The sequence below is a fragment of the Aptenodytes forsteri genome, unplaced genomic scaffold (genome assembly GCF_000699145.1).
Source record: "Aptenodytes forsteri isolate BGI_AS27 unplaced genomic scaffold, ASM69914v1 Scaffold376, whole genome shotgun sequence".
In the NCBI taxonomy this organism is placed as follows: Eukaryota; Metazoa; Chordata; class Aves; order Sphenisciformes; family Spheniscidae; genus Aptenodytes; species Aptenodytes forsteri.
In genome coordinates, this window is record NW_008796056.1 from 251057 (window position 1) to 267013 (window position 15957).

General features: G+C 41.9%; 1 protein-coding gene across 1 annotated transcript in view; it reads right to left on the bottom strand.

Annotated features, from left to right (window-relative positions):
• The window catches only part of FAT3 (FAT atypical cadherin 3), a 368576-nt gene that overhangs the window by 38691 nt on the left and 313928 nt on the right, over positions 1-15957 (bottom strand). The window contains exons 14-19 of the mRNA XM_009286273.1: positions 11547-11936; positions 8798-9012; positions 8004-8141; positions 5182-5325; positions 4428-4625; positions 1181-1979 (exon numbers count right to left, since the gene is read on the bottom strand). Of these exons, the coding sequence (XP_009284548.1) occupies positions 1181-1979; positions 4428-4625; positions 5182-5325; positions 8004-8141; positions 8798-9012; positions 11547-11936 (1884 nt within the window). The remainder of the gene's footprint in view (positions 1-1180; positions 1980-4427; positions 4626-5181; positions 5326-8003; positions 8142-8797; positions 9013-11546; positions 11937-15957) is intronic.

A 15957-nucleotide genomic window follows, 5' to 3' on the forward strand; every position in this document is an offset into this window, starting at 1 on the left:
AACCCTTTATTTCACAGCCTTTCATGTGTAACAAAACACCGACTATTTTTATAATAGATACATCTGTTTGAAACTTATAACACTATTACTTAAAAATTGACCAGATAGTCTACTCTTGAATGTACATGAAAATACCTCAGATACAGAATTCTGATATTTTTAACAGAACTGAACTTCTATGGCATTATTATTCATGTGCCGCAGGAGACAATGATTTCTGGTTAAGTTTTATGCAATTTATGCCTATTTTCATCCCCACTGAAGTCGATGGTAAGACACGAAGTCCTGCTGACTGCTGCAGAAACAAAGGTTGGTTACTGAGAGACACAGCTGCTGAATTCTTGTACTGCTCTGTGTGTGTATGTGTGCATGTGTGCTTAAGATGAAGGAGACTTAGATGTATTGATTTTACAGCAGCTTTTTACTCTGCTCTTAAATGAAGTGGAATGAGAAGCAAGTAGCCTGGCAAACAAAAGAAACAGAACTATTATTATAACTGCCTGAGGTTTTATACTCCAAGTGCAGAATCACAAGGAAGATTGGCTCCCGAGTCTATTTGTCATATATGCCCATGTGAAATCTCTGCCAAAATGTGGAGCAGCCTGAAACCCAGCCAAAAACCCACAGTGTCACCTACTGTAGCATTAAAGGTCAGGAATAGTGCTTGTTTGCAGTTATTTAATAAAATACTTCATTGGTTTCCATGCCTCTCTGCAAAAATGGGACAGGAAAAGGCCTTTCCACCTGCACTGCTTAGGTCAGGAGCCCTTTTCCTTGGAGACTGCTGGTGCATCCCAGTGGACCGGCCTGTTCTGCTATGGTCACACTCCAGGCTTATTCCAGTGGTGGCACCGACTGGGTGGGAAACAACATCCCTCCCTCTCCTCTCCCTTCCTCTCCCCTTTCTTCCCCTCCCCTGGATGCTGGCTGATGGCTCTGATTACGGAGCCTCCAGGAAAGCGGTCTTTGTCGTAAAAGGCCAAAGTTCATCAACTTCCATTTACATCAGTAAACACAAACAATTCTTCCCGAGCCTGAGAAATCAATTCCCACAATACATCAGCCAGTCGTGCTTTAACAGACTGAATTGAAATGCCCTTTCTAATCTGCATCAGAGGAATAAAACCAATCCTATCGCGTAATGTGTAAAGATGGGAGGGGAAGAGGGCGCAGTACTCACCATTGCACATGCAGCGCACATTCCTGTAAAAGCGGGGGCATACAAAACTAATTCGTGCCGTGCTATAGGTCATCAGGGAATGTGAATCAATAGATAGACTTTGCTCACAGTGTTGTTCCTGACAATCCAGTCCAGAGCAATTCTTCTCCAAGATAGCAGAAATACGAATCACATTTTCCAAGTGTCTCCTTGCATTGGTAAGCTTCTGAATCAAATAGGCAGGCTTATAGAAACCACCGTTGTGCATCTGAACTACAAACAGCATGTCAAGCTGACTGCTGCCTGCCACCGGCTGAATACTGATGATGTGCAGGCTGTCTTGTTTCTGGGAGAGCACTGCGTTTCGCAAGGTACGCCTGAACCCGTGCATGTGAAGGCCCACAAAGTCTTCCGGGGAAACGTTCTCAAAACGGATGGTGACTGTGTTCTGCAGCATTTCTTGTAGCAATTGCTCGACGTGGACCACAACATCGATGGGTACCTGGAACCGGCCATCGCTGACGGAGACATTCAGGATATACTTGCCATTATCAAGCCCTCCAAGGGCAATGATCTTCCCATCATGGCTGTTGACCTTGAACAAACTTTTCTGCTCTGATTTTAGCGTGTATGTGAGGACATCGTACACATCCTGATCTGTGGCATGAATTTTCCCAATGACTCCCCCAGGAAAATCATCTTCCATGGTGACAATGAAAATCTCCAGTGGAATGGCAGTCGGTTTGTGAATGCTTTCTTCAATAACCCTCACCTGAACGTAGGTGTGGGAAACCTGCTGAGGCTTCCCAGAGTCCTTTGCCTAATGTAATTTAGAAAAAATAAAAAAATAAAAACCAAAATAAAACACACATATAAGACAGCTAACAACCGTAACTTCTTGCTATATATATTTTCACAGCATCAGTAATTCTGAAGACCTCTCAAAAGAACTTCCCAAACGCATTTGCAAAATACATATGTAAAGAAACGTCTCAGCCATTTCTAGCAGTGGAACTTACAAACTCTTCAGGGAAGCACAGATATCTCATCTAAGTGGATTGCAGAGAGAAATGTGTCAGCAGAATGTCTCATTACTCAAACTGAACTGTTCCCAGGATCCCACAGCTATCACTTGTCCTCTTCACAACAGAGCCATTTGAATGTGGTATATTCTGCACCAAATGGAGTTTGGGCTCACTTCTGCCCTGGAAAAGAGACTGAAGTCCAGTGAAATACCAGCATCAGTTTCTGCATTGCTTGGTGTGCTCCAAAGTGTTTCAGACCCAGCTTAGTTTGTGTGGATGTGAGGGAGTTCTGAGTTTTTCTACAGCATTCTGTACTACTTTACCTGAAGCAGTCAAGAAACATGCTTGAAATAAATAAAATTTATCACCCTCCAAAAATGAAATAGGGTGCTTGTGCTGTTACTAACGATAAAATATGAGAGCAGCACTGCACTTGGACAGATGACTGTACGACCCAGAGCACGTATGATAGCATCTTTTGCACTTTTTTATAGAGAGAAAAAGAGCAAGTATGACAAAAAACCCAAGGCCATCTTGACAGAAAGGTGTGCAAACTTGAATCAGTGTCCTTTCCTGCACTAAGAAAAATGTTTCCTTGAAGTCACTATTAAGATACACTGCTCCACACATTTATTTGCTTCAGAGAAGAACAGAAGACTGAACTATAACTGGGCAGAGATGTAGCACACATTCAAAGATCTTTGTGTTTGGACATCGGGAGGAAAATTGAAGAAAAAAAGAGGCAGGATGGCAATAGTAATATGGACATTACTAGGAAAGGACACTCTAAAAATCATTTATCCTCACTCCTAAAAGGGCTGGGTGGAGTATTTAAGGAAATATTTTATGTATATGTGCACACACACATGGAAATGCACAGAGGTTACCTCCCATTCCACTTTCAATTTTAACATTACTTTTTAATAAACGTAACACAGGGGAGGAACCTGATGGTGGAAAGCACACTGGCACTTATGAATGGAAAGAAACATTTCTATGGTCTATAGACAACAGGAAACTATAAAATATGTTTTCCCGCAGAAATCCCTAAAGAAAATAAAACTGTGAGGAACTCGGCCTCTGCAATTCAACAGCGCCGTTTTCTGAACCTGTTGGTGCATCTCAGACACTTTGGTCTGTCTAATATTTCATTTACATGCCATACTTGGATCTCTATAGCTAGAGGATGCTGCTTAAATTTAATTCTCATGCCCAATTTTGGCTATACTGGAACTTTGGCTAGCAAATTGCCCTAAAAGCAGGATATTTTAGGATGAAGGCATGGTAAGAAGGAAAAGTGAGGGGTTTTTTATTTTCCTACAAGTCTCAAAAAATGGGTTGCAGGAATATTAAATGGCAAACTTGTAAAACATTACTTTGATTTGAACTGTCAATTAGCATCAGAACTTATATTTTTTGAGTTGCAACTAACTGAGAATGCTACTGCTACAAACAGCATTAAATGTGCTTGTAAGGAGCAGACAGGCTGTATTTAGAGAAATCAACCCCAGTAAAGCAGGTGGAAGAAGCCTGCATTTCAGACTTAGATTACAGGACCATGTCCCATTTCAACGAAGAAGTGTAGTTCATTCCCTAGACTTGCATATTTACTGAACCCTACTACATTTTCTCTGGCAGGCCTGAGAAATGTGGACTTTTGGATTTACAGTTTTTTGTAATCAGAATTACCCTGGTTACAAAGTTCCTCAACAATGACTCTAAAGCTAAGTTTGAGCTGGATTTCTATTGCATGTCTTATTTTCACATTCTTTAAAAGCTAAGTTGACCTTGGAAATGTGATTTCATGAATTCTTGGTAGGCTTCCAAAAATTTATGATTAAATTTATGACTTAAAAGCAGAAGTGATTTTCCTTTCTAGAACAATATTTTGCTGTCACTCGTTCCGTGGTGTATTTATATGTATATAATGCATTTTTGCTTATTTTCCTCGCTTAGTTACAGAAAAAAAAAGATGAAAATCTTAAATCATAACGGCTGCTGCTCAGAAAATCCATTTCATGTGGAGGAAATTGGAAAGGTGGCTGGCTACCTATTTATATTTATATGAAATTAGGTTTAAGGACATCAAAGGAAATATACCATACTGTGCACTTGTAAACTGGAATGCATGGTATTTACTCATAGAATACAGTCAATTAAAACCAACCCATACAGACAATGTACAGATGACCTACCACTATGAGGGTTTTTGTTTCTGTGCAGATGCAAAAATCAAGCTGTACCTGCACGCAGAGCACATACTCAGTTGCGACCATGTGCTTGAAGATGACTGCAGATCTCAAGACGCCGTGAGGGTCCAGCGTAAACTCCTCCTCTTCATTGCCAGTGAGGATGGTGAAGGTAAAAGGGGGGCCATTGTGAAAAGAGTCTTTGTCTGTCACTACCAGCTGCAAAATGCTTGTGCCCACTGGTTTATTTTCCTTTACACATATACACAGTGTATAAAGAAAAGGATTAAAATGACACATATCACAATCATAAAACACCACATATTCCTATCGAGAATATTCAACTGAATGCTCTTTGCCCAAGATGGCATTTCACAAGCAGCGTTTATTTGGCACCGCTTACGCCCCATGGACCAGTAGCAGAGATGGAGGTCTCCACCACATCTCCAGGGACCGATGAGCTCTGCCTGATACTGTGTCTGATCAGGACTGATTGACCACTAAGACTCGCACCCTGATCAAGGTGCAAAGATGTGCGAACTCATCCCAGCTCAGACTTTTTGAGGCCAGAGTACAATTTCTGGCGCAACAGGGATGAACGGTAAAATGTGTGACAGATGCTGAGGTTAAAGAGCCTCACCAAACAGAAACTTACCCAAGAGTTAAGAAAGACATGTTTATACTTTCCTTTAAATAAGATCACTTGATACATCTTTGACAGATAAATCGTCAAAAGCTACTTAACTGAAACCAAATGCTTCTGTATTTTAAAAGTCTGAGAAGTTTTGGATGTGCAGGATAAACTTACTTGAATTACAGCTGTATAGTTAGCTGGAGTAAATACAGGGCTATTATCGTTCACATCGGAAATGTCCACGTTGACCGTCACAGATGAAGACAAAGGAGGGGTGCCGCTGTCTCTTGCCTGGATAACTAATGAATAACCAGATATCTGCCAAAAGGTGAACACATTAAATCGTCATGAAAATGGTCCTAAATTTTAACTCATGTTCTTTAAACCCAGTGCACCACTTAGCATATTCTAAGGAAAGCTGTTTGGCCTCATTACCTTCCCTGCCCTTAGTACAACATTATCCTGTTTATTGCCACACTGTGTCCCACTTTCTGTTTTATAAGGCTATCAATAAACATAACAGCTTCACTGTATTCAAATAACTGTATCAGATGATGCATTCCTGAAACAAAGGGGCAGACAAAAAATAAACGACGGATAATATCCAAACTCAGCCATTACTACTGTAACTAACATTTTAATCTCTCCTAGGTGTCAGCTGGGATATGTGACCTGTTTCTATTTATCTTACAGTTGGTTTCCAGGATATTATATAAGTTACTTATTAAAGCCAAGCTCAGTTTGACATACAGCGTTTCTAACATGGTGATGGAGAACCAAGAAAAAGTTCACAGACAGTTGGCTTAAACGCACTGGAAAACATTTGGGACTACTAGGGACAACACAGTCTCTGTAGCAACACAATATTATCCACCATTCAGTAGAAGATACGGGTTTTCTGAACATACTTGTTTGCAACAGCCACGAACTACTCAGCATGGTGTGGGCAGTTCAGTGCATCACCCATGGGCCCTCTACGCACATATGTGCCCGTGCATGAGGTGTGAGCGTACGTGACAATTTGCAAAAGCTCTGTCTACACACAGCTTATGGATGACAGTTTGGTTTTATGAACTGCGTCCTTATGTCGGCCTCCTTACGTCTTACGACTGCTTTTCACTGTATATTGCTCCACGCTCTCCAGGGAGAGCTGCTGACATGTCTGCCTGTGAATTCTTCTACGGGGAGCGAGCAAAGGGCATGCCAGATAAAACACCCCGCTCCAGCCCCTTGGTGCGGGGCTGGAAAGGGAAAAACACGCCCCTGCAGAAGGGAACGATGTAATGTTAAAGGTGCTTTTTCGGGGTGAGAGGCCCCAAAATCCCAAAGCCATTTGAAAAATAAAAACCATTTGAGTAGGATGGAGGAGTACAGGCTAAGCGTACGAAACAAGGGGGCTCTTCTGGGATGAGGGGCCAAGCTAAAGAAAAAGGTAACAGTTTTTTGGAGGGGTTGTATGGAGGAATAAGACTGCAATTTGGTGGGGATATAGTGGTAGAGGAGGGAGGAGGGAGGAAGAATCCTGAACTACGGAAAGTCAAGAAATTGAGGCAGAAAATTAATCTATTCTTTTTTTTCCTTTTGAGCTATAATTTCTACTGCTAGCTAAAGTCAAGATTGACAGTTTTGTGGGGTCTTTCACAAATTTTGTGCGTGTTTACTTTCATTTCCATGTATCCCAGAATGGTAGGTGGCAAAAGTCATGGTTTCTATGTGATTACAGCTCTAGAAATGAGTTTCCTTAAACCACTGAAACCTGGGAGTCAGCACTGCCTTTGGGGATCTACAGCAGATGGGGCATCATGTATCATTTTCCCTGAAGGGGTCAGAAACACCTGTGTCTAGGAAATGTGCCAAGGAAGCAAAGAAAAAGACAGTATCACAGCTTAATTTAACCGAGGGAAACTTTGGAAAATGCAGATCTAACAGAGCTGGCATTAAACACGTACATGCCGGTGAGGGTGAATGTGTGTGTCTGAATGCAGATGTACATGAGTACACTTCAGAAACGAAATAAAATCATATTAAGAAATTAAGCTTGTGCCATTTAAGAGAAATATATTGCAGCAAATTTGTAACATGCACAGCCATTTGTTACTTCCTTGTCCTCGACAGTCTGCAGTAAAGTCATTCTGCCACCAAACGCTGACAATTTAATCCTGCCTTTGTGATAATACGGGAAGGATATTTGCTACTGTTTTAAGCAGCAGCCCTGCTTCCAGTAGAGAGCTTTTCCAGCTGAGCCCATATTCTGAGGATAGCAGTCAGTTTCCCCAGTTTCGTGGATGCATTGCTCAGAGGCAGAAGGCATGGATTTCTTTATGTGTTGCAAGACTTTTGAAGCCATGTAGCACTCTCCTGCCCAGCTAGTAGCACAGGCAACTGTGTTTGTTTGGTTTTTTCCAAAAGCTGCTAATTGCTAGCTATGGCAAAATGGTGATAAATCACCCTGAATGAATAATCTAGTGAGCAAACAAAGCAGCAGAATCTGTTTAATGAAGCACTCTTTCACTTTTGGTACAGCCTGGCCACTTCATAACATCACCTCCCCAGTGACATGTTTTGCAGAGTGCTAATTAATGGCTGAGGTCTCAGCTCGGTGCTTGGTGCCACAATCTGGAGTATGTTGTAATCACTCCGTTGCACACACCGCTGCATGTTTGTGCTTGCACGCGCAGGAGAGAGGAGGCAGCTCGTTAACACAGCAACAGCTGCCGGTGGCACCACAGGAGAAATCCAGTGTTGCTTTTTTCCCCGATCTGGCCTTAGCTGCTGTGTTGGTGCAGGATGGGAATGCTAGCAGAGCAGTTGGCTTGTAGATAGGATTAGGGATAGGGTTGGGAAGAAGTGGAACAACATTAGAAAGACCTGTTGGAGCATCTTAGGCTGATCGTTGCAGAGTACAAAAGAAGCTTCTTCAAAACAAGCTAGCAGCAGAGTTGAGATCAACACACATCTGTAAGTCATTGTAAGTTAAGAAGTCCCACATGTCTTACCCTTTCTCTATCCAATTTCTTTTTAACCTTCACGAGTCCCAAAACAGGATCAACTGAAAATTCGTTGTCTTGATCTCCATTCACTATGGAAAAATGAATCTGGCCATTGGAAGGACTGTCCAGATCTTCTGCTATCAACTTTTTTTGAGAGAAGAGTGAAAATTAGCAAAACAAATATTAAGCCATCTGTATGACACATTAATTGCTCAACACAAGTCAAGTAAGACTTCATATTCCATCAGACTAGTTGCATCTGAACTGCACATCTCTACAGCATCAAGCCAATCAATTTTTGATAGGAGGCTCCCCTTGGACCTTTTCAAGATTTTAGCCTTAAAACTTACACAATATTTTAATCTTAATATTCCATGTAACACTTCCTTTCTTGATCCACAAGTTCCAAGATGAGAGTATTGTGAGGTTTGGGTATGGCACACTGCATGCCAGGCTACACAAATACTATGTATTTCACTGAAAAGTTGAATTCTGCCTTTCCAATAAAACCCACTTTTGTTTCTAGCTGACTCATAAAATGCAATGCCTTAAACATGCCATTGCTCTTTGACAGCATATCGGGGTTAAAAAGAAACAGTCGGTACTACTACTGATTTCTTTTGGGTGGAAACTGGCAGCAGCCTGGAAAGCAGTAGCAGATGCAGAGTATTGGCTAGAGAACAGTTTGGGTGATTCAAGATGCAGTAGTTATCATTATTAACCAGTGCAGCAGTATTTTATTAAAGGTCATGTGGCAGCAGGCTTCATCCCGCCTAAATGCCACCCATGGCCTCACTCACCATTATCACAGAATCACCGATGGCAGCATCCTCGCTGATGACTGCGCTGTAGACCACCTGGCTGAATTTTGGTGCGTTGTCGTTAACATCTGTCACGTTTACGTTCACAGTCGTAACGGCGCTGAGGGCTGGAGTACCTCCATCTTTTGCTTCCACTACTAAGTAGAAATCCTTACACGATTCATAATCCAAAGCTTCAAAAATGGAAATCGCTCCTTTGAAGCAAGGGAGGGAATGTTAACAGCCAGCAAAAAACAAATAATGATTTGACTGTAGTAAACAGTACAGCATGCTATTTATCACCGTGGCACACATACAAAATATGTTGTTCTAACTGTAACACTGCCCAATCCAACAAAAATATTTGGTCAGGTTTCTACTGCTGTCATTTGATTAAAGAATGATGCCAATTACACTTGGGTTGCCTCTGCAGAAAGGACCTTCACAAGGCATGAAGCAATGAATGGTTTCTCATGAAAATAGCTTTTATTGTATGAGTATTGTAGACGGAGAAGTGGGGGCCATATCCACCCATTTGCCTGGGCCCATGCACAGAGCTTGTGGGAGAACTGGATGCTGATGCTGGAAATCAGCCCTGACAAGTCAACAGAAATTCACTCCCACGTAATTAACTTCTCATGAATTAAATACAAATGAATGGGGTATGAATACCTTTGAGAAATCAGTTGTCTATCATTTATGTGATTAAAAAGGGACTTCCCCACTCAACTATGTTTATAAATTTTGGGTTCCCTCACCACACAATCAAAACGAAGATTCTCTGTAACTTGACTCACTCCATGCACCCAGGCCCCCTCTAGGATAGAAATGATTTTTATGCAAGCCCTCCACTTGTTTCCCATGTACCCATAACCTTAACAAGAAGGGGGGAGTGGGTTGTGCACAGTTTACTAGTGATGCCTTGAAGGAGGTAATACTGGGTGTGGCAGGAAAGACTTAAAAGCAAATCCTTAACCTTGGCAAGCCAAATCCTTTTCAATATAGACCCATCAGGAGCAGGGATATATGGGGCTTAAAGGTCATTTAGTCCAACTGCCACCCAACACAGGTCAGCTAAACCTAATCATTATTGAAGGTACTCATCTCTAATGTTCTTATAAATCTCCAACAACATCAGTTTCCTAACCTTCTTAGGAAATGTATTTCAGTATTTAATAATAAGTACAGTTAGGAATTTTTTCCTATCATTTAACCGAAATAATCCAAATGCAATTTAAGCCCATTCACAACTTCTTTTCTCATGAGTGGGCATGGAGAACAGTTTATTCCCCTCTTCTTCGTAGGTACTTTTTACAGGCTTGAATACTAACAGCACGTCTTCTCTTTTCTAGCTTAAATAGGCTGAATTCCTTCAGCCTTCCTGGTAAGTCGCATTTTACAGACCTCAGATCATTCTTCTTAATCTCGTCTGGGCTCTCTCCAAATGAATCCTACCTTTCAGCATGACTTGCTGGAAGCAGGAGCCCTGAAGAGAAGCTTCCAAGTGGCTAGCAGAGAGTTCCCACTGATAAATGGTGTGAAGGGCGTTATTTTTCAAGCCCTGATCAGGCATGCTACATCAGCACCCGGCTGTCTGGAAACTGAGCTCCTGCCTCTAAACCAATAATAATGGAGCTGTCACACATTAATGAATAATAAATATTTTTTTTTTTCCCCTGTGTGATTAAGCTTCATTATGGGTTTTTATTGATTTATCTCCTTGGCTTCACTGTCAAATGTGAAGTTAAGTATCGCTGTCTAGGCATATTTATGTTTAAATTTCGTTAGCACTAATCAACATTATGAAGATAACAGACAACACACGATTATGTTAAGTCCCTTACATGTAAGGCAGTGGCCTCCGCAGAGTGGAGAGAGATTTTTGCACACAGTAATATAAATGACACAATGCATCATTTTGAGACTTTCCAGGTTACTGGTTATTACAGCTGCACTCAAACAAGTGTTACCTTCAGCTTTCAAAATCAAGATTGTTTTGCTCTGAAGCTCTGGTGGCAGATTTGTACTGGTCATCCTGAATGTTATGAGAATAAGGGGATCCACTACAGGAAGCACAGAAGAATCATAGCTTATTGTTGACGGATTAAAACCTCAATAAGGGTAAAGAATATATCCCACTAAGGAAATTCAAAGAAAATGAGCCATTTGCACCAAATAAGGTAGCTTTTCATAGTATTTCTTAAAAAGAAGCAGCAGTATGTTTTTAAAATTTGTGATGTATAACCAAAAAACCCCACCAAAACCATGGCTGAAGTCAACTGTCAGACAACAAATCAGGAGCAACCTAAGTCAGTGAAGTTGCATACAGTTGTATAAACAGCAATCACATGTTAGGACTGCCAGCTATTTGGTCCTGATAGCACTGTCTGATGCTTGCTAAGGTCCAGACAGTTGAGGCTGTACTCAGCTGGTAAGCAAGTAAACATTGCAAGTGTTCGTAACTGTAAGGGTTGCACAGTTTAGCTAATGGGTTGTCACATCTATATTGACTTCAACAGACATACTAATGGAGAAAAGTATTCTCCACTTGAGCTGGGGCAGCTGAGTGTGACTGTAATTTACATCACTCTCCAACCTAAAATTGGTTTTTAACTGTGCAACTAATTCCACATTGACAAGCTCCAAGTCTCTGTTCTTGAAAATTTTTTGGTCCAAGAGCCTTCCCCAAAGCATTCACATTTTTCTGATGCTTTCATTTTGCATTACAAGTAAGAGCCACTTTACAAACCTGTTTTTGAGTTAATCCTGAACTTCCCTTTCTCATTCCCTGATCTGATGAGATAGGCAATCTCAGCATTAGTACCAATGTCTTGGCTTGTAGCAAAAACAGAAAGGACCTCAGTGCCAGGTGAGGTGTCTTCAGGTACTGTAACAAGATAATCTCTTCTTTCAAACACAGGGGGGTTGTCATTAATGTCCAGCACTGTAATGGTAACTGTGGCAAATGAGGACAAGGTCAGCACAATGCTCTGATCTGAGGCTTTTACACTGATGTTATAGGAAGACTGAAGCTCTCTATCAAGTGGATGCTCCAAAATAATGATTCCTGATGACCGGTCAACTGAGAAGTAACCATCTGCGGAGTCTGCCAGGGAATAGATAACTTTTCTGTTCACACCTGAAAGAGAAACAAATGTGAAAATGATGAAGTGAAGTAAAGAAAACAACCACCTCTTCCCATCTAACGGAAACCCTAAGCAAAATGCACTATGATCACGCTGATCAATTCCAGTGGGGCTGGAGTACATGGAGGCAGGAGTGCCTGTGGGTATGGTATTGCTGAAAGTTTGGGAGATCAGGACATGCTCTTCTGACATGTCAAATCCTGGTGGATAATTTAAGTTCCTTCCCTCATCATGATACTTTTTCAAAAGATCACTTTGTAGAACTGCTGTGTAATGAAACTTGAAAGCAGAATCCAGATATGGTCCTTGCCCAGGAAAGCTTACGATTGAATTAGATGAGACAGACAGAATGCTGAAATTGGAAATGTCTCAGAGCACATCTTGAAGGAATAGAAATGTACATAAGGGAAAAATAAACCCATAAAAATACATCAAGTGGCGCAGAATGTGCTTGCTACCAGTGCTGCCTTGATTCCACTGTTGAGCAGCAAAATATTATCATAAGATGATCTCTGTTAGACAAAAGCTGCATCAAATAACTCCTGCCAGAATATGGACATTTTAGAAAGGAAAGTCCCCCACTCCCCCAATTTGAGAGCAAAAATTGAGTTGTACAAAAGATATGCTGTGTTTTTCAAATCCTGCCTGTATTTCCAAATACATAACACCTATCCACCCAGCTGCTGAATATGCAGATCTATGCTAAGGTTGTTGTCAGTAATAAGGCCTGAGGGGAAGGTACTGACTTGGTTGCTTGCTGCACTACAGTGGGATAGCCATTTCAAATCTAATTAAAAGTGAAAACAGATACAACCTAATTTAACTCCCTTGATGCTGGTTGATTTTGTGATTTGGTCCTGGGTGCTTCACTATGAGATTATAACTAAAACACAAAGATCCACTAAAATGAAGAGTCTCTGTTTTTAACATCTCTCACTTGAGCATTTGCTGCCCTTTTTGTTGGAGAACAGACTTTACAAGCCTGACATTAATCAGATGAACAAGAGCTACCAATCCCTTCTAGGCATATTTTGTTAATTTAAAATTTGTGACAGTATTGTTCTGCTTTCCAGCAGCAAAGCATTGTAGAAATGTCTGATCAAAAGCAGCACAAATCACAGTTGTTTTCTCCTTGACGTAGCAGGAGTAGAGCATCCACACAAGGGGGAGCTGGGAGACTCTTTCTTCAATCACATGCACACAAAAGCTAGAGCAACTACAAAGTCCCAGACCCTACTTGGAGAGTGTTAGGAATTACTGTTTGGCCTCTTCAGGGAACAAAGTTTTTCTGCAGTGCTTGAGACATCAGAGTGTATTTCAAACGTTCAAATGTCTTTAAAATAAGGAAAATTTTAATTGGCAATATTGTAATGAACCTGATTCTTTCATGTGTTGAAACACCTAGACTCTGAACACCCTACAGTCTGCCGGAGACCACGCTCACCTCTTCACTTAGCCTCCAAATGCTCTGTCAGCTGACAATCAACCAAACTGACAAAAGTGAAAAAGGAGTGAAACCCTCTGGAAAGTGGAAGGTTTTGAGGGTCTGAATGGCTGGAGGTGTGTTTACATTTCCAGCAGGGGAGGATCTCCTTCTGCTAGAAATCCTTCCTGAACTTCCACTTACAAAAAGGGACAGACCTGACCAGAGCAATTAATGAGCTAGTAATTACAGCTGATCTCTGGGGATGCTGGAAAAGGGGATTTTGCCTGATTCAGAGCATGCAGTTGAACACCCAACCTACACATGAGTTTTAACTGTAAAGCTATTTAGTATTCTGTGCTGGGCTCTCTTGATGTCTGCCAGTTTCTACATAGAATTAAATACTTCTCTGAAGCAGGGACCTTAACACACACCTTCCACGCACATGTGTCCGTGACTGCAAGAGAGCCTTAGTCCAGTTTGGGTTTTTCTCTGGCACAAAACCCCTATTTTATACTCACTACAGCACACCTGGGCACAAGACGGAAGATTCAGATACCATGGTCTTGAAAAGCATAAACACCCCAAAACTTCAGCGAGAATATCTTGCAAGGGGAAGTGGGGAGAGACAGAATTTGGTGCATGTGACACCACGTAGGGTGAGTTTACATACAGGAAGTGATAACCCCGGTGACTGCAATCTGATTGATGTATAATCCGACAACTCTCCTTGTATTCTACTTCCTAAAGGAGATGTCCATTAATTAACAAAATATGAATAATATTTTTTGATAAGTGATTGCTAGTGATCCTACAATGGAGACAGTTCAGATACAGATTACGGTGTTCTGGTTGCTAACTCTAATATAAGGGATTTTTAGGCAGAAATGGAGAGAGTTACTTCTTGAAGGCAAGTGCTTTTATTTTTCCGTCCTGGAAAAGGAGAGGAATACAGAAGTTCCAGGGATGTGGGTTATCTTGTGTCAGTCTGGTTTGATGACCGTCCTGGTTTCGGCTGGGATAGAGTTAATTTACTTCCTAGTAGCTGGTACAGCGCTGTGTTTTGGATTTAGGATGAGAATAATGTTGATAACACACCGATGTTTCAGTTGTTGCCAAGTAGTGCTTACACTAGTCAAGGACTTTTCAGCTTCCCATGCTCTACCGACTGAGAAGGCTGGAGGTGCACAAGAAGCTGGGAGGGGGCACAGCCAGGACAGCTGACCCCAACTGGCCAAAGGGACATTCCATACCATGTGGCGTCATGCTCAGTACATAAACTGGGGAAAGCTGGTCGGGGGGGCCGCTGCTCGGGGACTGGCTGGGCATCGGTCGGCGGGTAGTGAGCAATTGCATTGTGCACAGCTGGCTGTGTTACTGATTTGATTATCTCTCTCAAGTAAATACTCTGGAACAGCAGTTCAATTATTAAACTGTCTGTATCTCAACCCATGAGTTTTCTCACTTTTACTCTTCCGATTCTCTCCCCCGTACCACCGGGGCGGAGGAGTGAGTGAGTGGCTGTGTGGTGCTCAGTTGCCGACTGAAGTTAAACCACGACAATGACGAAAACAGTCTTATTCTTCCTATGGGACCTGGAGGAAAAGCTCTTACAGGTGAAAATGCCATTTTATGCAAGGAGAGACAGAAGATCAGGGCAGAAGACCTGAGCTGGGACATTCACAGATACCAACCCTTGCTGGCTTTCAGCCTGAATGCGGAGGCAGAATAGAAGGAGAAATACAGAGGCAGATCTCAGCTGCCTGCCGACCTCCTCCCATAGTGTTTAGTGGGGCGTAATGCTTGTTTCTTGGGAAGAAAATTAATTCAGTGAAAAGCTGTGGCAGAAACAGCACTTTGAAGAAAGTGTTGTGTTATATCAATAGCTGTTTCCACTCAGCTTCCTGACCTGAGGCTGGAAACAAAATGGGCATGAGGCAAAGGTGAAGTAGGAAGTTACTTCTAATGATATCCAAAATGCTTTAGTCCAGGGGCTACCATCTGCTGAGACAGAAGCATCCACCAGCGTGTGTCAGTGGCATCTCTGCCACGGAGGCGATGGTAGATTCTGATGTGGCTATGAAGGAGATGTTTTCTGTGGAAAGGAAACAACTGCTCCAACACCATGGTTCCTGCACTGGTAAAGAGAGCAATCCTCCCACACTGCTTGCCAACAGCTGTTGGGGGATTAATGTTTGCAAACTGTGTTATGTCTATTCTCTTACTCAAACTTCTCAGATTTAGAATCACGGAATCATGGAATCACAAAATCGTTTAGGTTGGAAAAGACCTTTAAGATCATCAAGTCAAACCATTAAGCTAACACTGACAAGTCCACCACTAAACCATGTCCCTAAGTGCCACATCTACAGGTCTTTTAAATACCTCCAGGGATGGGGACTCAACCACTGCCCTGGGCAGCCTGGTCCAATGCTTGATAACCCTTTCAGTGAAGAAATTTTTCCTAATATCCAATCTAAACCTCCCCTGGTGCAACTTGAGGCCGTTTCCTCTCGTCCTATCGCTAGTTACTTGGGAGAAGAGACCGACACCCACCTCGCTACAACCTCCTTTCAGGTGGTTGTAGAGAG